Below are 22,393 nucleotides of genomic sequence, written 5' to 3'. Positions count from 1 at the left end.
TCTTGGACCAACCATTTCAGACACCGAGAATAGAGTTTCCATAGAGTGGTAAGGTATGCTTTTAAGGCTGTTTCCACTTCATAGGTAACAAAAAGCGAACCGCATTGTACCACTTTTTGGGTACCCTTACAACAAAAGGATACCAAAAGGTGGAACAAGAGGCGCAGCTGAACACTATTGGTTTACAGAGATACGTCATTCGCTCGTGCACAAGCTAGGAGAACGAAAACACAGGAAGCGCCCTTTTTAAATACACAACCGAGACACTACACCATAATAATTTATACATTTACTAACGAACAATGGTCAACCCAAGCTTAAACAAACCTTGTTGCCGTCTTAATGAACAGCCACAAAGCCAAGAAGAGCAGCAGAATCTACCCTGTGCCCCATAGCTGTTTACAAGGCCTTCTAAAGCATGAGCGGTTTCACTTTCTCGAGAGAGCTCGTGTGAGTCTACGTTTGAAATAACAAACATCATCAGCTGATGATAATAACGTGTGTGTGATTACTGAAGTGCTTCTAACACCCGATCCCTTCAGAAACGGACAAACGCTAGAGTTACGTGCGAAAAAACAAAGGAGAAGCCAGAAAAAACAAAACATTCATATTGTTTCAGCAACCTAAACATGAACAAACTGCCATATTTAACTATTATCATTGCCTTTTAGACTATTATAAACTCTGAATGACTGAATTACTCTCTAACACTGGTTACATGCGCTGGTTAAGACTACAGATACAGATGAGAGGTTTGCACTGACTGTTGGCTATATGTTGCTTTATATTTTTGAACCCAAAAGTACTAAATGTCTGCTGTGTGTAGTTTTTCTGTAATTGGTAAACATCGGAGACTGTAAGGGTGTGTATGTGTTTATATATGTTGCATTTACTTATTTTATATAATTGCAGACGTTACAGTAGGCTATTTCACATTTCGTATCACTGATCTGCAGTTATAAATCATGTTGATTGAAAGGGTAGTAATGAACATTTATACACAAGTATTTATGTGTATAAAGCATCTTTTTTGTGAGAAGTGCTCGTACACGACTCGTACAGCTTTACGTTGACATTTCCTTGAGCGAGAATGACGTTGACTGAAACTTTCTGTCGTACACCATGTCCACCAATGGGTACCCTTTTTGCAGTGAAAACTCAAGCCTGATAAAGGTGCTCCGTACCGACCCGTACCACTCAATGGATAAGGTCCATTAGAGCGGATTTGTCAATGAGTATTGAGTATATTTTGATTTCTAAAAAAATATATAATTTAAGGATTAGTTCAACTAAAAATGAAAATTCAGCCCCACTTTACATTAGATTGTCTTAACTATTATGTACTTACACTGAAATGAATCATTTGTTACAATGTACTTCTTGTTTAAATACATGCTTTTACATTGAACATGATTAAACACCTGCTGACCATCCCTTACACCTTAAACTACCCTTAAATCTACCCATACACCTACACTGTTCTGCAATACATTATCAACACAGTAAGTTCATTGTATTTATTTTTTTGATGCAAGTACCTAGTAATTAAGGCAACCTAACACAAAGTGGGATAGAAAATTTGATTTAATTACTCTCATACCATTCCAATACCCTTATGAAATTCATTCATCTTCGATATCAAAATAAAGCTATTTCAGATGAAATCCTGGAGCTCTCTCATCTTCCATAGACACCAATGGCCCGGAGACATTAAAAGTCTAAAACATTATTAAACATTCAAAGTGACTTCAGTGGTTTAATTGTAATCGATGAATACAAACGAGAAGATACAGGCAAACATACTGATATAGGCATATATACAGTTTTTTTGGTGCACAAAATAGTTCTTGGAACTTTGTATGACTACAGTTGAACTACTAAAGCCAGATGGATGATTTTGACAAAGTTTTGGGTTCTGTTTCTGGAGGATGAAGGACCTCTGACTTCCTCTAAAATACTTGAATTTGTGTTCTGATGACAAAACATCAACAACAAGTTTTTATAAAGCATAACAGGAGCACTTTAGGGCTTGCATTATGAACGTAATCTAAAGTGTCATCGCATGTGTGTAGTAGGGCTGCATGATTGATATCACAATGTGCATATCCGCAATAGTCCGTCTGAATTTTAATTGACCGGGAGCCACAGAACGCATGTGATTTGTAGAGTCGCTGCTAAGTTTAACCATATTAGAGTGAAAGTTAATAATTTGCATGTGTTTTAAGGGCTGTGACTGAGCATTTCAAGAGAGTTTAAAACATTTGGGCTTAAAAAATGTGTAACAAAGATGAATTTCATTTAATTATTTATATGGAATTTTATACAATTTATGCAAAAAAAAAAACTTCTTAAAATTTGTTATTTCTAGTCAAATATCTACATTTCAAAGTGAAAATAAGACTATTTTATTTTACTTACACTAATATAAGATCATTTGAATTGTTTTAAGGAAAAAACCCAATTTTTTACTTATTTCTTCTGGAGATGAAAACAAAACAATATTTTTACTTTAAGAATTTCTTTTTAGATTTGGACAAGAAACAAGACAAAGAAAAGCATTCTGTGCATTGCGATTATTCAATTTCTGTACCTGAATACTGTTAGACTCCTCAGAAAACTGTCAAACAGATCTTGTGAAAGTGTATTCATATCGCAATATTGATTGCAGAAAAATAAAATATCGCAATGGCAGATTTTTCCAATATCGTGCAGCCCTAGTGTGTAGGATGCAATGAAACGTACGTTTTGAATGTTGGTCACACAGAGCGGACGCCCTCATGTCACACAGGCGCACTGAGCCTTTGCTGCTTCCATACACAAACGTGTTGCACTGTAGCGGGTGAAACTCTGAAGCTGTGATCACCTCCGTCAGCTCCTCCATGTTGGCCGGCTTGATATCAACAATGTCTGAGCACGTGGTTAAAGAGTGAAATTCAGTATAAGTGTGAGAGAGATGAAAAATATATATTTATTAACACACTTCTTTCTTACTCCACATTCATAAATTGTCTAATAAAATATATTAAAGTTTAAAAGTAACAAAAAAAAAAGTTTGTTCAGCAAGGATGCATTAAATCAATCAAAAGGGAAAGACACAAAGGGTGCTTTTACACCTGTAGACTGATTGTTTTGTAGATCGTCTGTTTCGTTTCACACCGCAAAGTTTCTAAATGAACCAGTGGCGTAGCAACCGGGGGGGACGGGGGGGGGGGGGGGGGGGGATCCGTCCCCCTCACTTTTAGAGACAGACCATTTAGCAACAGGTGATTAATAATTATATGAACGTATGATCTCATACAGCCGTTCCCCCCCACTTTTAAAATGTCCGCTACGCCCCTGAAATGAACCAAAACAGTTAAAAACAAGTCACATGCGAGTAAACTCTCCTCACAGGGCTTATTTTTCAGTCCCACGGATTCCGCTTTGCTGTCATACTTCGTTATTTTAATTTTTGATGCTGAGAAATTAGACATTATAAGCGAAAAGGTGCACTTAATTTTGAATGGTCACACCCACAGACAGTCACCAGATATAAATCAGAGAGAGGTATAACTTTTATAGCCTCATTTCAGTGGTCAACAGTTATACAAAATCTATTGAATCAATCAATCTATTGTCCGTCATTTGTAATATTTATTAGTAATTTTAAAATAAGACAACATTAAATAACTTTGTTTTTATTATTAAATTTGAGCTTAAAAATGTTGGCTAGAAATATGCATTATAGGCTACATTAGAGAGAATTGACAGATGAACCGAGACTGCAGACGGATCATGAAGCAGATCAATGCTGATCGTTTTTTGGAGGTGTCAGTGCAGAAATAAACAAAACAACAGGCCTAAAACAAAATATAATAAGACTAAAATTTGGAATAAATATCAGATGGTAATTTCTGTCAATCTTCCTAACAGATAAAGAGCTCTCAGTAATATTTCAGCATGCTTTCACTGTCATATTTGACATGAAACGCTGGAAGGAATGATATACCGCCCTACTCATAATTCTCTCTTCATATAGCCGTATATATGCTTATTACATAACCATAATAGACTGTGACACAGCCTGGTTCTTTAGTTCGCTGGATTGTTTTGCTTTCTCACTACAATCGATTTGCTCCAGAGATAATTTCAAACAAGACGAGACCACCTTGTTCAAGCGATCTCGGACCGATTCTGTCGCAGATCAGAGTACGATTGCTGGATTCAAATATAACAAACAACCCGTGCTAAGGGGGGAAACGCACCAGGTTCCGAAGCAAAAGTCTAGGTGTGAAAGCACCTAATAAACTCAAGATTTGGTGTATTAAGCGTATACAAAATGTTTCGGAGGTTTCCTAAGGATGCACTGATTTTAATATTTGTTTTAATATTTTAACAGTCAGAAATGATTCTTGAGCGACAAAATCAACATATTTACCATGTAGATAAATTAATATATATGTTTATAGCTAATTATTAAAATAATAATTTAAAATACTTATACATAAAAGAAAGGTTTACCATAATCATCATTATAAATATTTATATAATTAAATTTATTTTAAAGAATTCAAAACATAAATACATACTCAATTTTTATGTAAACAACAGTAAAATATCACACATTGAATATTATAAAGTCACACGTCTCAGAAATTTGTTTCTTGATATTTAAAATAATTATTTTCTATTATAATGCATTTTTCTACAATATTTGCTTATTTCTTCATTTTTGTTTTGTTTAGTTACATTTTAAATAGTTTTTTGTTCATGAGAGGAACTACGATATGTCTATTCCAACGATATTCCACGTTGAATCATACCAAGCTATAGAAAAGCTGTTTGGCTGGCTGGATTAACATCTGCAAAAAAAACGTATTAGTGGTTGGTACAACTTCGGGACATTATAATGTTGGAATTATCCATGGCTCGAGTGAACTTGGTACAAATGTGTACATTAAAGATCTGGACTTCAGCTGCTGACAAAGCCTCCACGTTTATTGCGCAACGCAATGATCAGGACCCAGAATGAATGCCTTATTTTGTATAATTGTATTCTATTGATTTCTCATTCTTGATACTGGGCTTTTGTTTTTCCTGTTAACTTCAATTCATCATATACACCAGTCTAAACAGACTGCAGAGGAGGGGGTGGGAGTAGTTAAATTGATATGTGTCATTTATAATTCAGCCTGTATACTTTAACAAAAAGAAACATTTATTCATATTTTAATATGCATAACATGGTGTTAAATGTCCAAGCAGTTTATTTCTGAATGTAATAATTAAGTGTAAATATCTGCATTTGTCTTGTATTTAATATGCAAGTTATTTTTCTTGAGGAAGAAATCTGACAATGATTTCTAAAGGATCAAGCGACACTAAAACTGAAGTAATGATTGAAAGAGTTATTAAATTTCACAACATTCTCGATTTTAGTGTATTCTTGATCAAATAAATGCAACCTCTGTGAGCGTGAGAGACTTCTGAAAACAACAAAGAACAATCTGAACAATGCATAAGCAGGATACTAAAGCTTCTGTCGGTGTAGTCCAGGTGCCACAGGTTGACGCGGAGGTCATCGGCAGACAGATAGGTCTCGTTGTCACTGTTAACAGAGATGGAGTTGATGTGGTAGGTGTGAGCATTGGCATAAACCCGCCGTGGACTCGCCTCCACCATCAGATCCATCGGCTGGAACACTGGCACCTGTGCAGAGCGTTTAGTGTTATCAATGCATTACCATAATCCTGAGAGATTGCACACACAGAAACATGGACCCTTTTCACAATGTGAAATCAGCATCTTAAATGCCTGCAAGTTTTTAATATTTATATTTTTTAAACATATGCATATTTAAGGGTATTTATGTACACATTATATAATCTTTGCATCAAATTACAAATGTATATAAAGGAGTTTATAATGCAGCGTCTATGGGGCAAGACAATGTTCTCTCTTCTGGCTGTCGTTATCAGTCTCGCACTATTTTTTCCTTTTTCACGTCTTGATAACATCATCATGGAGTTTTTTTCTTTTAATATTTCAGCAAATAGGACTGTAAAAACATAATTATTTGGTGTACTCCCCCATTCATTGCTCTTCAAGTCTACCCAACTATGACGACTGAGAAACCTGGATATGTGCAAAGGTTCCATTGGTGATCTATGAGGACTCTCCATAGACATAATGCATTTTATACAGTAAAAAACACTAATTAAATACAGCACCACCTCTACCTCTAAATACAACTCTCAAAAGACACCTTGGGCAAATCTTTAAAATTAAAATGCTCTTTTAAAAGCTAGATTTTTTAGCATTTTGTATTAAAAGTACACATTGCATGTCCTTATAAACAACCTCATTGTTGTAATATCCAGGTCAAGGGTCATCAACCCTGTTCGTGGAGAGCACACCTTCCTGCAGATTTCAGCGCAACCCTGACCAAATACACCAGAACCAATAAATTAGGACCTGTAGCAGCACTTGATAATTACAGACAGGTGTGTTTGGTCAGAGTTGAAGCTTTGGCTGGGCGATATGGCAAAAATGCTATCTCGGTAATTACTTTCCATATTGAATGATAACTAATATATACAGTTAGGCAGAATTATTAGCCCCCTCTGAATTATTGGTCCCGCTGTTTATTCCCCCCCCCCCCCAATTTCTGTTTAACGGAGAGATTTTTTCAATACATTTCTAAACATAATGGTTTTAATAACTCATCTCTAATAACTGATTTATTTCATCTTTGCCATGATGACAGTAAATAATACATTACTCGATATTTTTCAAGACACTTCTATACAGCTTAAAGTGACATTTCAAGGCTTAACTAGGTTAACTAGGTAGGCAAGGGGGGGGGGGGGTTAGGGTAATTAGGCAAGTTATTGTGTAATGATGGTTTGATCTGTAGACAGTCGGGAAAAAGAGCTTAAAGGGGCTAATAATTGACCTTAAAATGGTTCATAAAAATTTGAATTTTTGAAATTTTAGAAAATTTGAAATTTTCTGCTGAAATTTGATTTATGTGAAATTAGAATTTGCTTTGAATTGTGTTCAATTTAATTATTAACAATTGTAGGTTAATAAAACTGATTATTATATGCCATTTAAAAATGTTTTAAGTTTAAATTTCTTAACTAAAAGATACACTTACAGTACAGGTTAGAATCAGCTCTTTATCACTGAAAACACCGAAAGCTTAAGTAAGTTTGATTAACCAATGAGATGAAATTAAATTAAATATATAAATTTGGTTCACTGAAGCAGGTATGTTTATTACACAAACTACTGAAAATAGCTGACCCCCGATAGTCAATTTGCAGAAGAATCGTCTCCTCCACAATAATGCCAAAGTCTAACAAATGCCAGTAAACTCAGGCAGCTCTGTGATTGGCCAGAATGCTTAGACTTGAAAAAATGCTGACTTAAAAAAAAAAAAAATCAGGTGTCTTAAATTTCAGATGTTCAATAATCAAGTTATGAAATTTAAAATCAAGTTAAGGAATTCAAAACACTGGCATATAATATTCAGCTTCATTAAATTACAATTAAATAATTCAAATGAACAATTCAAATTCAGATTGTTTTGGCATATTATTAGCTCCATGAATACGCACATGCGGTGAACATTTTGCAATGAAAACTGGTCGCACGGATGTGTGTATGCATGTGTGTGTATATAAATAAACATATATATACGTGTGTGTGTGTGTGTGTGTGTGTGTATAGATGGATAGATAGATAGATAGACAGACAGACAGACAGATAGATAGATGTTAATGCTTCCAGATTTAAAAGAGTACCCCAACAATGACTGAAGCCACAAAAATTAGAGGGTCCATTAATTGGCATAACATATTTTTTCCGAAAATGTAGTACATCTCTAATATTAACACACTTTTAGATTGCCATTGTAGCACATTTCTGTTGTGTGATTGGTAGTAAAAAAGTCCAGAGCTTATTGGTACTGACATAAATTTTATCTCGATTTAATATAATACTGTTTAAATTGGGGAAAAAAATAAACAGAGGGGCTAATAATTCTGACTTCAACTGTATATATTTTCGAGACTTAATTCTGTGTGATTTAGGAGCATTTTTCCTCATGAGGACCAAAAATATATCCCTAGAAGGTCAGAATTGCTGGTATTTCTATACTTGTACTTTTGGTCCCCACAACGTAAGGAATATAAGACACACACCCGTAGTGTTGTGAGAGATGATGGATGCCTGTAGCGGCCGTCTTCTTCTTTGAGGTTATAGCCCTCCGGCCTCTTGTCCCTTTCACTGATTTTCCAGAGCTTGATGGTTTTATCTGCAAGTGGGAATAATCCAAAAATAACCGGCATATGAAAGTGTCACTGTGCATCTAATTTTGCCTAATATTAAAAAGCAAAAAATATAAACCAGGGGTGCATGATTCTCGATAAACTGAGATATATTTAATTATTTTTTTCTCCCATGATACTGATTAGAACCTTAAATAAATATGTAATTTGCAAGAATTTCCGACGATTTAATTTGCTGCAGTCCATTTAAAAAATGCATAATGCATTTAATTGCTACAACATTCATTTGAAACATCACATCACTTTCAAACTGTGAATTTAATCTCATCATAAAAAATAATTGCTTATATCTCAACTATTAACGGTTATAAAACTACTTTGACTATTTGATCATCAGTAACACAAACAATAATACTGCTTGGAAAAAAAAACTAGTTTCAAACTGATGACTTCGCAAATAAAAAGCTGACACACAGCTGAGAGCAATGCTACAATATACAAATCGTAATCAATTATAAATAATACTGTGTGTGTTTAAATTAATCAAACAAGGTTATGATTAAAGCATAGCTGGATAATTAAAAAAAATAAATAATAAAATAATGAATTAATTAATATATTGTGTGATGTGTGTTAGCTCACCGTTTGTGGACAAGAGGAAGTGTGCAGCATTTTTCTGAGGAAGCCAGCGGATCTTATTGATCTTTTCCTCGATTTCCAGACTCTTCAGATAGTCGAACTCCGGCTCGTGACTCTGGAAAGTGCTGTAGACGTTGTACTCGGCACGACACTGCGGCAGGCTCTTATTCTGACACAACAAAGATGTCACATCGACTTTTTAACTTCATGCAGATCATCAATGATGTTAGCAATGTATCAGCATATACAACAAAATTATTCAGCCTCCTGTAATTTTTTCTTTACTTATTAAATATCTCCCAAATGGTTTTAACAGAGCAAAGAATTTTCTATAATATTTTTTCTTCTAGAGAAAGTCTTGCTTGTTTTATTTCAGCTAGAAGAAAACTTATATTATTAGAAATATAACATTGTATGTTATACAGTGTAAGTAATGTGTATTTCTTTAGTGCACTTATTGTGTATGGCCATACACCCAAAGCGCTTCACAATCACGAGAGAGGGTCTCCCCACACCACTACCAGTGTGCAGCATCCACTTGAATAATGCAACGACAGCCACTAAACAACAGCACCATTGCGCTCTCCACACACACTAGCTATTAGTGGAGTGGAGAGACAGTGATAGAGCCAATTCAGTGGATGGGGATGATTGGGAGGCCATGATAGGTAAGGGCTGATGGAAGGATTTGGCCAGGACACCGGGGTTACACCCCTACTCTTTACAAGAAGTGCCATGGGATTTTTAATGACCACAGAGAGTCAGGACCTCGGTATAATGTCTCATTCGAAATACAGTGATTTACTCAATTACCCTAACTTGCCTAACCGCTTGTTAAGCCTTTAAAATACACTTTAAGCTGAATATTAGTATCTTGAAAAAAATCTAGTAAAACATTTTGTACTGTTATCATGACAAAAATTTAAAGAAATCAGTTATTAGAAATGAGTTATTAAAACCATTATGTTTAGAAATATGTTCTTTAAAACATTTTAAAAATCTTATTACCATTAAACAGAAATTGGGAAAAAATATATATACAGGAGGGCTACCAATTCTAATTTCAACTGTATATTATATTTACTTATATATATTATATTTACTTATATATTATATATATATATATATATATATATATATATATATATATATATATATATATATATATATATATATATATATATATATATATATATATATATATATATATATATATATATTTACTTATTTATATAATATATTTACTTATATATATATTATATTTACTTATTTATATTATTTTTACTTATACATATATATTATATTTACTTATAATATATATATATATATATATAAGTAAATATAATATATATATATATATAAGTAAATATAATATATATATATATATAAGTAAATATAATATATATATAAGTAAATATAATATATATATATAAGTAAATATAATATATATAAGTATAATATATATATATATATAAATATATATATATAAGTAAATATAATATATATATAAGTAAATATAATATATATATATAAGTAAATATAATATATATAAGTAAATATATATATATATAAATATATATATATAAGTAAATATAATATATATATATATATATATATATATATATATATATATATATATATAAGTAAATATAATATATATATTTACTTTTATATATATTTATTTATATATATATATATTTACTTATATTATATTTACTTATATATATATATATATATATATATATATATATATATATATATTATATTTACATATATATATATATATATATATATATATATTATATTTACATATACATATATATATAATATTTACATATACATATATATATATATTATATTTACATATACATATATATATATATTATATTTACATATATACATTTTTTTTTTTTACTTAAAATATATATATATATTGTTGACATTGACAACTCTGCATACACTTTTATTAATCATATTTGATGTTCATTTCTAAGTAATAATAATGCATTAATTCATAGTTGTAATGGCTTTATTAAATAGAGTTGAGAACTGAAAAAATAGTTGTATTTTTTTTAAAACTAACTTCACATATTAACTGTAATAAATCTGGCTTTTCCTGGATTTGAATCAATTAACGCTAGAACTGCCAAGGTGGTCATTTTGACTGATTTTAATTTTTACAATTCAATAACTTGAAATAAATCACACATATCTATAATTCCTTCTCTTTTACTAAATATGTAAATATTTCCTACTAACATTGTTATTTTTATTGAAATTACAAAAACACAATAAGTTTCTTATTTCTACCTCGAACTAGCATTGTTATCAAAACGACCAAATGCATTTCAGTGTCTGCTACTTTTGCCGTTGACTTTAAGGCCCCATCCCAATTCTATTTTTGTACCCCTATCCCTCGGCCCTTAAAACAGTGCGTGAAGGGGAAGGGCTTCAAAATGTACTCTTAAGAATTGGGACCGCACTATAGCACCTGCACACGACATCATATGTCATCGCGATCTCTTGCTTCATATGAGATCAGACGATGGCGACTGCTCTAGTTATTCCAGTTCTGTTCTTTTTTGGTATTTATCTTAGGGAGATCACTGAAGGCATATATCATAAGGATATAATGTGGCAATAAGATCGTAACTATACTGCGCATTTACACAGTGGCCATATTCATCTATGTAAACACACGAAAACAACAACAACATTATAGCAGACACCGTAAAAAGCTCATTCTCAGCCACTAGACATTTCTGACAGGGTATTCGAGTGTCAGAATATTGTGGGACTGCTGTACAGGAGTTATTATTAGGGATTATAGATAGCAAAATTTTGCGGTTTTTGTTTTAGCGTTTTTTCCTTAAAGCATGACGGTAAAAGACGAACGCAGTTATGAATATCAAAACATGTGTTTGTTTGTTGTAAAAATACGTTATAATGACAAAAAAAAAAAAATACTAATGTGTGCATCTCTTTACTTCAGGGTGCAGCGATCCTGCCATTGTGGCTGGTGTACACTGGGAAATTTTCTGACTCTTTGTTCTCAAGTGTGGTCCTGAAAAATCTTCATTCGAAGGGCTATCCACCCCTTCCCCTTAGCCCTACGCCTTCAAGCTAAAGAGAATTGGGCCCTACCCCTTTACGGGAACGCGTAAAAAGAGGGGTAAGGGTAAGGGCTAAGGGGCATAATTGGGCCTAAATACACCTGCCTCTGTTGCCGAACAACTTCCTGCTATCAAAAATATACATTTCTTTTGGCAAAAACATAAATTTACTTCAGATATGTCTTTCAAAAGAGCTTATTCAGAGCTGTGACAAAGCCTTCCCCCGTTTGTGAAAGTGAAAATATAAGGGAGTCGTGGACATTTGCGTGTGTTCTAACATAGCAGCTTAATTTTACATTTATAGGCTGTATTACCAAAAAGCTCGCATTTTTAGGGTGATGACTTAAATATAATAACAGACATTCAAAGCTTAATTCTAACAACTCAATAGAAGCTTTGAATGTAAATATGACATGACAAATAGAGTTGCTACGGTACTGGAATTCGGTACCAGTCGGTGATGAAATTTTAAAAACGTCCATTTTCCACTAACATTTAAGCGCTGTTGAGTTGATTTGCCATTTAACTTTTAAAAATCATATATCCCATGTCACAAAAACTGCTTTCTTTCATCTGAGAAATATCGCTAAGTTACGAAGTATGCTATCCATCTCACATGCAGAAAAGCTAGTCCATGCTTTTATGACTTCTAGGCTGGACTACTGTAATGCACTGTTTGCTGGCTGCCCAGCATCCTCTATTAACAAACTTCAATTAGTACAAAATGCAGCTGCCAGAGTTCTTACCAGGTCTAGAAAATTTGATCACATCACCCCAATTTTATCCTCCTTACACTGGCTGCCTGTTAAGTTTCATATTGAATTTAAAATATTGCTTCTTACATATAAAGCTTTAAATAATCTAGCTCCTGTTTATCTAACCAATCTTCTGTCTCGCTACAATCCAACTCGCTCTTTAAGATCTCAAAACTTAGGGCTTCTGGTAGTACCTAGAATAGCAAAGTCGAGTAAAGGAGGTCGAGCCTTCTCATTTATAGCTCCTAAACTCTGGAATAGCCTTCCTGATAATGTCCGAGGCTCAGACACACTCTCCCAATTCAAAACTAGATTAAAGACCTATCTGTTTAGTAAAGCATACACTCAGTGCACCACTTAGGGGGCTTCCACACAGGCTCTGTATCTTGTTTATATACACTATGAACAGCAGCTACGCTAATTATTTTCTTTATTCTCCTTTTCCACCTGGGGATACTCTTCCCGAGGCCCTCAGACTATGCAAAGTCACTGATTCGATCCAAGACCAACGACGAGATGATCTCAAGGTTTCCATATCCTGGACCAGGCCGTATCCTGAGCAGCTAAAGTGGTGGTCATGGAGGAGTGGAGAACATGAGACTGATTCCTGTGACGCTCCAGGAGACAGACGAGTCTTCGCTGAGGCCAGCTTCCAGCCTCCGCCACTGAGACTGCAGCTCTGCACAAGACGTTTGGCCAGCGGAGAAATTAAAATGGTCGTGCCCAACTGAGCCTGGTTTCTCTCAAGGTTTTTTTTCTTCACTTCCGCCTTTAGTGAAGTTTTTTTTCCCTCTCCGCTGTCGCCACTGGCTTGCATGGTTCGGGATCTATAGAGCTGCGCATCGTTGGATTTGCTCTTCAGTATTTGGACTCTCAGTAGTGATTATTAAACCACACTGAACTGAGCTCAACTGAACTGAACTTAAACACTACAAACTGAACTACACTGTTCCTATTTACTGTGACCTTTTATGTGAAGCTGCTTTGACACAATCTACATTGTATAAGCGCTATACAAATAAAGGGGAATTGAATTGAACTGAATTGACAGCGTTGATTTGCCATCGTGTTCACGTGCTCACCAGAAATGACTGTGATTGGCCGTGAAGGTCATCAGTTCACCAAACTCACCGCTGTTTACTGAGTGTAACCACAGATACAGGGACACAGCGCTCGAATGATAGCAGGAAATTGACGTTTTTAAGTATCGAATAGAGTATCAATTGGTACTGAATTCCAGTATCGTGACAACCCAAATGACAAACTGATGTCTTATATGAGAACGGTTTACAATTGAGTACATACACAAGCACATGCACACACACAAACGAGTTATACAAGATCATTTACTATTGGGACTTTATTGTAAAATGTTCCCTATGTACCATACAATATTTTTGCTATTTAATAGAAATAATAATAATAATAATAATAACAATAATATAATAATAATAGATTTTTTGGTATTATACCTGTTAAAGTAAGTTTTTAATGCACCTTAGGGTAATACTATGATACCACATACTGTGATAAAGGCAATTAAAGGTGACAAGAAAGTTTGATACTGTCATTCTATTAAAAAAATGGCATAAAATGATCCTAAAATGTCAATAATATATCGCAATTACTTTTGGTGCAACACATCGCACAACAAAAAGTGTAGACAGCCCTACACTGAGGTGTCAATACTGAATGTGTGCATTACGTTTCACATATGTTTTGAGGTGTTTTGTTTTTGTTTTCTGCTTTGCTTTTCTATTTTCAGTTGTGTACACTGTCCTGTCCTAGGTGTGCGACCATTGGTCGAGAAGGCTGTCAATCATCATTATGACGCACCCTGTGCACCAATCAGGAGCTGGTCCGCCACATTTAAAAGGTGTTCTCTTGTGCTGTTCAGCAGGAATGCCTGGCTCACCACCGAACTCCTCACTTGTGTCAGCCAGCCTGTTCATTTGTGTTCGTATTCTTTTTGTTGCTGTTGTTTAGTTGGTCTCTCATTTAAGTGCTTTATTTATTAGACAGGTTTGTGCAGCTCAATTTATTATAAGAAAATCAAAATATCTTAATGAGAATTGGCTTATCAGATAAGCTCTTGTTCTGCTAATTGCTAACAGTGTGTACTTTATGAGGACTCTAGTAATTTTGAGCAGCATAGTTTGTGTTAGTTTATGCAGGAGTTGCTACACCTGTAATTATGTTTTGGAAGAGTTAAGCGTTGCATACACTGGAGATTGCGGTTTTGTTTCTGCATTTGCCTTTGGTTAGTAAGTTTAGCCGGTTGGGGTTTAGTTATATTGTTTTGTTATATTTATTCTTTTTTTTTTTTGGAAACACTGCTGTTTTTGTTGTTTAATTCGGTTATTTAAAATTACATTCTAATTTCCTATATTCATTGTTTGATATTCTTTGTTTATTAAATAGTTATTTTTGTTTCACTTAATCATTTGTTGTGTTGTCTCATTTTCACCCAGCACCAGTAGAGACTCACTTAATGTTACGTCTCATCCAGCATAACAACTTAAACACGTAACAGTGTGGAATATGCATTATTTTGCATTTCAAAAAAACATTATCAAGCATGAGCAGCCGATTAATTCTCCACCCTTTAATTGTTGCGCTTAATGAACTGTAATCCATCTCACCTCTTGCTCTTGCTGGAAGATCACTATTCTTCCACCTCGGTCTCCTGTGGCCAAAAGCTCCCCAGAATGATTGAACTCCACCGCAGAGATGATGTCAGCTGCGACACACACATACACACAATCATGAATTATTGAAAAGCACAACTATGAGACCATATTGTTTGGCTGAATGTTTCTGAGGAGATAAGTGACTGCTTGTATTTGTGCGCGTGTGGGCGGGAACATGCGGAGCCTGGCATTAAAAGCATCTCGGGCATCTGCACACACAGTGCCATCCAACAAACCCCCATCCCGGCGTTCACTAAGAATAACAATCTATCTCTCTTTCTTTCTTTCTCTGTCGTATTATTGTGATGGGCAGCAGTGCTGTGCTGGGCTGTGCCATGATCTGACTCAATCCAGAGAACAAATCCTTTATGCTTACAACACACGCACAATTTAATCTCAAGTAAAAACAAATGAAACATATTTTTCATGCAAGCAGATGAAATTCAGAGTCAAAGGCCTGAAAATGAAACACTGACTAAAGCCTAATTACATAATTGGTAGCACTTTAGAATAATGGTCCATTAGTTATGGCATTTACTAACATTAAGAATGAATAATCTTGTAAAGCATTTATTAATCAATCATAGTTCAACATTAACTAATGCATTATTAAAATGCCAAGTTGTACTTGTTAACTAGTGGTGTAACGGATCACAAATCTCACAGTTTGGATCACATTATGGTTTTTTAGTAACGGATCGGACCATTTTTCAGATCAGCCAAAAAAGGGGGGAGACAAATGTAACTTGCTTTCCATTTATTACAAAAACAGTCCTGCAAAAAACTTTTTTTGTTTTAATTAAGAACTTAGAACCTTTATTTTATTACAAATAAAATGAAGAAATAATCAGCTGAATAAAAATAAATAGCAAAACATTAAGTACTGTGTACAATTTACTGTTACATCGACTGTTGCTGATAACGCTTAATGTAAAAATTTGACATTATAATTTGTACAACCCATATTTATTTTTAGTCTCATTTACAATAAATGATTCAGATATTCACCCACAAAACTTCATGTTTCATTGCTAGTTGATCATTTTAGAAGAATTATTCAGTGGCTTATTTTTGATGGCTGTTGTCACCACCCATTGGTTAATTAACGTAATTGCTGTCTACAACTTTAATTTTTGAAAGTCAAGTTAAATGCATATGATGGTTTTATGTGATTTCAATCTTTACCATAAACATCAGTGATTATACATAAACTATAAACTGTTATTCCAGTACTTCAGTGTTATTTGACTGTTTAAGCATTTAATAGCTGATAATATATTTCATAGTAAATAAGAGATTACATATAAACAGTTCAATACTTGATAGCCAAAAATAATTTGATAACAATTGTTGCCAAAATATAAAACATACCAACTTTCTCCTTATTAGCAGTCAATGACTATCAAAGTACGGCATTGTTCACAGTCTATTAAATAATGCTAATGTTGTTTTGTATTCATACTTGCATGGTATTTCTGACGAATATTCAAAGCAGCATGGTAAACAATATAGGCACTGTCGCAACCTTACCTCAATTGCTAAAATAATACTAAATAAATCATTACTCATATTTTACTGAGGTAAAGTTGGTTTTATATTTGCACATTTGTTCATTTTTGAAAAGTGACAACATGTAACACGGTCTCTACCACGCTACTTTGAATATTCAGTCAGAAATAGCATGCAAGTTTGACTTCAAAACAACATTAGCACTATTTAATCGACTGTGAACAATGTCATGCTTTAATAGTCATTGACTGCAAATTCTAAATAGGGGAATCATTTTAGCAAACAATACTTAATTGAAATTATATTATTAAGGAGAAAGTCTGAATGTGTGAATACGCAATGTATTTTTATTTAAAGCCATGTCAGCAACCAAGGCTATTTTCACGGCAATAACATTTCAATAATAAATGTACAATTAAAAACAACCAACAAATTAATACATGAATTAAATAAATTTTTTAGAGTTAATGCATGATAAAAAAGGCTAAATTTTTTCCTGGTGTCCCTTTGTTAAAAATGTCCTTAAGAGAGTTCATTTCATAAAACAACCTTCTGGAATCATTAAAAGCAGGACAGTCCAGTAAAATGAGTTTTACAATATAGGGAGTTGTGCAGTAGAAACACTGAGTGTGGTCTTCACCTTTAAGCAAAAAGGCATGGGTTAATCTTGTGTGTCCAATACGACATCTGGTAAAAATCATTTATTCAAATCTTGTCTTAAAATGTCTTAAAATGCTGTTTGGAAAATAAATTGTGTGAAATTCAACCTGAAATCTCAATGCATCCCACTCCTCTTTTGAATGTGCGCATATAAAACCAATTTTACCTCAAAGTTAAAACGAATGCTAAAATAATACAAAGAATCATTACTCTTGTTTCGAGCTCCAGTTTTAGTTGAGGATGATTTTACATCAATAACTATTGGGGTAAAGTTGGTTTTATATTCGCACACTTGGATTACTCCTTATTAGCAGCCAATGTCTATCAAAGTGCAACACCGTTCACAGTCAAATAAATAGTGCTAATGCTATTTTGAATTCATACCGCATAGCATCTCTAAGTAGCATGGTAAACAATATAGGTACGGTGTCACAAGTTGTCACTGATGTGTAAATATAAAACCAACATTACCTCAAATATGCTAAAATAATACAAGCAATAATTACTCATGTTTTACTGAGGTAAAGTTGCTTTTACTTCACATTTCGCACATGTGTTCATTTTTGAATAGTGACAATGTGCGACATGGTCTCTGTATTGTTTACCACGCTACTTTGATTCAGTCTGAAATAGCATGTGGGTATGGCTTCAAAACAACATTAACACTATTGAATTGACTGTGAACAATGTTATACTTTGACAGTCATTGGCTGCTAATATGATTTCTCTATTTAGAATGTGCGAAAGAATACTTTTACTGAAACTATATTAAGGAGAAAATCCAAATGTGCGAATATAAAACTAAATTTACCTCACCAGGAATCCTTACTCATGCTTATAGTTGTAGTTATAGTTGACAATGATTTTACAGAAATAACTATTGAGGTAAAGTTGGTTTTATATTCACACATCTGTTCATTTTTGAACAGTGATAACATGACACTGACTCTATATTGTTTACCACGCTACTTTGAATATTCTGTCTGAAATAGCATGCAGGTGTGACTTTAAAACTGCATTACCACTATTTAATTAACTTAACAATCAGGGCTGGGCCAATAAAAACAGTTTCATATCGAAACACAATAAAATTTATGTCGATAACAATGATAAAATAAGAGATCCTAAAAGTCAATCACACAGCAGAAATATGCAACGACAGGAATCTATAATTGTGTTGATATAAGAGGTTCATCAAATTTTTGGTCGCCGAAAATAAGTCATGCTGCGACACGCAGTACTGTTTAGCACATTTGTTTCACTTTCCCGCCAGCAGTACCCGCCTTTAGTCATGGTTGGGATACTCCTTTAAAAGTGCAAGCATTAACAACTTATATTAAAATATCGTTATCGTTCAATATAGAAAATAATTAACGAGATTGCATTTTGGCCACATCGCCCAGCCCTATTAACAATATCATACTCATTGGCAGCTAATAGGACTTCCCCATTTGGAATTTGCCAAGAATACTTTCTCAAATTATATTAAAGGAGAAAATCCAAATGTGCAAATATAAAACCAATTTTAAATGTTAATGTTAAAATATCCAAGGAATCCAAGGAATCATTACTCGTGTTTTGAGCTCCAGTTTTAGTTGAGCATGATTTTGCAGAAATAACTATTGAGGTAAAGTTAGCTTTATATTCGCACATTTGCACTTTCTCCTTATTAGCAGCCAATGACTATCAAAGCACAACATTGTTCACAGTCAAATAAATAGTGCTAATGCCGTTTTGAATTCATACTTGCATGGTATTTCTAAGCAGCATGGTAAACAATATAGGCACTGTGTGTCACAAGTTGTCACTGAACAAATGTGTGAATATAAAACATACTTTAACTCAATTGCTTTAATAATACAAACAATAATTACTCACGTTTTACTGAGGTAAAGTTGGTCTTATATTTGCACATTCCTTCATTTTTGAACAGTGACAACGTGTGACATGTTCTCTATATTGTTTACCACGCTAAGAAAGAGCAAGTATGACTTCAAAAAAGCATTAGCACTATTATATTGACTGTTAAAAATGTCATACTTAGATAGTCATTGGCTGCTAATATGACTTCACTATTTAAAATATGCCAAGAATACTTTTTACGAAATTATATTGAGGCGGCAAAGGTCCGAATGTGTAAATACAAAGACAATTTTACCTTAGAAATAACTATTGAGGTAAAATTTGTTTTACATTAGCACACTTGGACTTTCTCAAATAAATAGTGCTAATGTTGTTTCGAATTCATACTTGCATGGTATTTCTAAGTAGCATGGAAAACAATACAAGCACTGTGTCACAAGTTGTCACTGAACAAATGTGTAAACATAAAACCAACTTTAACTCAATTGCTAAAATAATACATGAAATCATTACTCATGTTACTGAGGTAAAGTTGGTCTTATATTCGCACATTCCTTCATTTTTGAACAATGACAACATGTGACCCAGAAATACTATGCAAGTATGGCTTCAAAAGAGCATTAGCACTATTTGTTCATTTATTTGACAGTGAACAATGTTATACTTTGATAGTCATTGGCTGCTAATATGACTTCCTTATTTAAAATGTGCAAAGAATACTTTTTCTGAAACTATATTAAGGAGAAAGTCTGAATATAAAACCAAATTAACCTCAGCAGAAATCATTACTCGTGCTTTGAGCTCCAGTTTTAGTTGAGGATGATTTTACAGGAACAACTATTGAGGTAAAGTTGGTTTTATATTCGCACATTTGGACTTTCTCCTTATTAGCAGCCAATGACTATCAAAGTACAACACTGTTCACAGTCAAATAAATAGTGCTAATGTTGTTTTGTATTCATACTTGCATGGTATTTCTGACCGAATATTCAAAGCAGCATGGTAAACAATACAGTAACTGTGTAGCAAGTTGTCATTGAACAAATGCGTGAATATAAAAATGCTAAAATAATACGACTAATAATTACTCACGTTTTACTGACGTAAAGTTAGTTTTATATTATTTAGCTTGTATATTATATATATATATATATATATATATATATATAGTTATAAAATCTAATGTATGAATGACTTAAATCACTATTAGATTGACTGTGAACAATGCTGTTCTTTAATAGTCATTGGCTGCTAATATGACTTCCCTATTTAGAATTTGCAAACAATACTTTTCTGAATTTATATCAATAAGTAAATCCGAATATGAAGACAACTTTGCCTTAGTTCGTGTTTTGAGCTCCAGTTTTAGCTGACAATGATTTCACAGCAATAACTGTGGTATTTAGGGAGTGTGCATTTATTGTGGTATTTCCTGATTAAGCAGGTAAGTGTCTTGGTAAGTGTCTTACCTTCAGCTACATCATCATCCACGGCTCCTTTGACCTGGGACAGACACCAGCGGCTCTGACCGTCCCCATGTCCTGCATCAGAAGACAAATTCACACTGTATGTCCAACACGAAGACCACATTAAAACCCCCCTTTCTGTGTTAACTACCACTGATGTGAAGCTCTACAGATTCATACAGCTAACACACGATAAAACGCGCACGAAAAACTAAAAAGATCCATATATTCGAGGGAGATCTGTGGATCAGGAGTGTGTCCAGCAAGCTGAGCACAACATCTGACGATCTACACATGCATCATAACACAGAGGTGGACCTTATTCCTGTTTCAACATGATTTGCAATTCAGAGCGAACTCGGCGTGCTAAAATTGAACAATTCGGCTGCCGTAAGAACAGCTGGGCTTCAAAAACAACGCGAATACACCGCGTAACATCGTGAAAACGCGTTAAATATAGCATATTTAAAGTTGTATGTACCGTCCATGCTGGGCTGGATCTCAATCAGTCCTGGGCCTGTTTATTTTTCGATGCTGGTTTTCGAGCGTCTGTTTCCTATGACTCGGTTACTTCATAAAGGTATTTGGATGAGGGGATGACGATTTTCTTATCACTGTGCTAGAAAACTGTTTGATTTCATAATTCCCTCCGTACAGAAGCGTGTTTAGCTCTTCTATCATTCCGCGCACACGCGCTAGCTGTGCGTGATCCGGTGACGTCAGAGCTCACGCACGAGCTCGATAGCGACCGTTAGCGGTCAGTTGCGGTTGTTGCTAGAAGGGATACAGCTGCAGGTGGAAGTTATCGAAAATTGTTTATATATTCTTTATTAAATTACGTCTACACATGCCCCGACCCAAACCCCAGTCATCACTGTAAAGTAAAAACAAAGATTATACCGATTATTATTCATATTATTTATTAAATTACTCATTACTTTTTGTTGAATTAAAGTCTAACCCCACCCCAACCCTTAACCTCATTATCACAGTAGTGTAAAAATAATAATTAATGTTGTACAGTGTCACAGACATTATTATATATTGACGTGAGTATTCGCAGCCGTATCCCTTCTAGACTTTATCGTCAGTGGCTGACACCACTATTGAAAAAAAAGTGGAAATCCTTGAGTTGTGATGACGATTTTGGGGACGATTTTGGGGAAGTTGTACGGTGTGATTCTTTTAAAACAAAAATAAGAGACAATATAGGACCAATTTGCTAGTCAAATTTGTAATATAGGCTATTAAAGGTCAGAGGAAAAGTTTCTCTCTGATTATATAATTATGTATTAACTCTGACTCTTAAACAATAACGTTTTTTCCACTATATATTTTTCTAAAATAATTTCAGCCAACAGAAGAGAGTGGTTTAATCGTCATTCAGCCAGTAACACCATTTTGGAAGGGGAAAAAAACGAGAGG

At 34.0% G+C, this 22,393-nt stretch overlaps 1 protein-coding gene across 1 annotated transcript in view; it reads right to left on the bottom strand.

The window, feature by feature from the left end:
- The window catches only part of ppp2r2aa (protein phosphatase 2, regulatory subunit B, alpha a), a 36,450-nt gene extending 14,763 nt beyond the window's left edge, over window positions 1-21,687 (bottom strand). The window contains exons 1-7 of the mRNA XM_056464112.1: window positions 21,450-21,687; window positions 20,972-21,043; window positions 15,423-15,520; window positions 8,916-9,081; window positions 8,187-8,299; window positions 5,511-5,688; window positions 2,743-2,907 (exon numbers count right to left, since the gene is read on the bottom strand). Coding sequence (XP_056320087.1) covers window positions 2,743-2,907; window positions 5,511-5,688; window positions 8,187-8,299; window positions 8,916-9,081; window positions 15,423-15,520; window positions 20,972-21,043; window positions 21,450-21,456 — 799 coding nt within the window. The 5' untranslated portion in view covers window positions 21,457-21,687. The remainder of the gene's footprint in view (window positions 1-2,742; window positions 2,908-5,510; window positions 5,689-8,186; window positions 8,300-8,915; window positions 9,082-15,422; window positions 15,521-20,971; window positions 21,044-21,449) is intronic.
- Window positions 21,688-22,393: the final 706 nt, after the last annotated feature.

The sequence above is a fragment of the Danio aesculapii genome, chromosome 8 (genome assembly GCF_903798145.1).
Source record: "Danio aesculapii chromosome 8, fDanAes4.1, whole genome shotgun sequence".
NCBI classification, from domain to species: domain Eukaryota; kingdom Metazoa; phylum Chordata; class Actinopteri; order Cypriniformes; family Danionidae; genus Danio; species Danio aesculapii.
The sequence above is the reverse complement of the archived record's forward strand: the minus strand, read 5'-3'. Positions and strand labels throughout refer to the sequence as shown.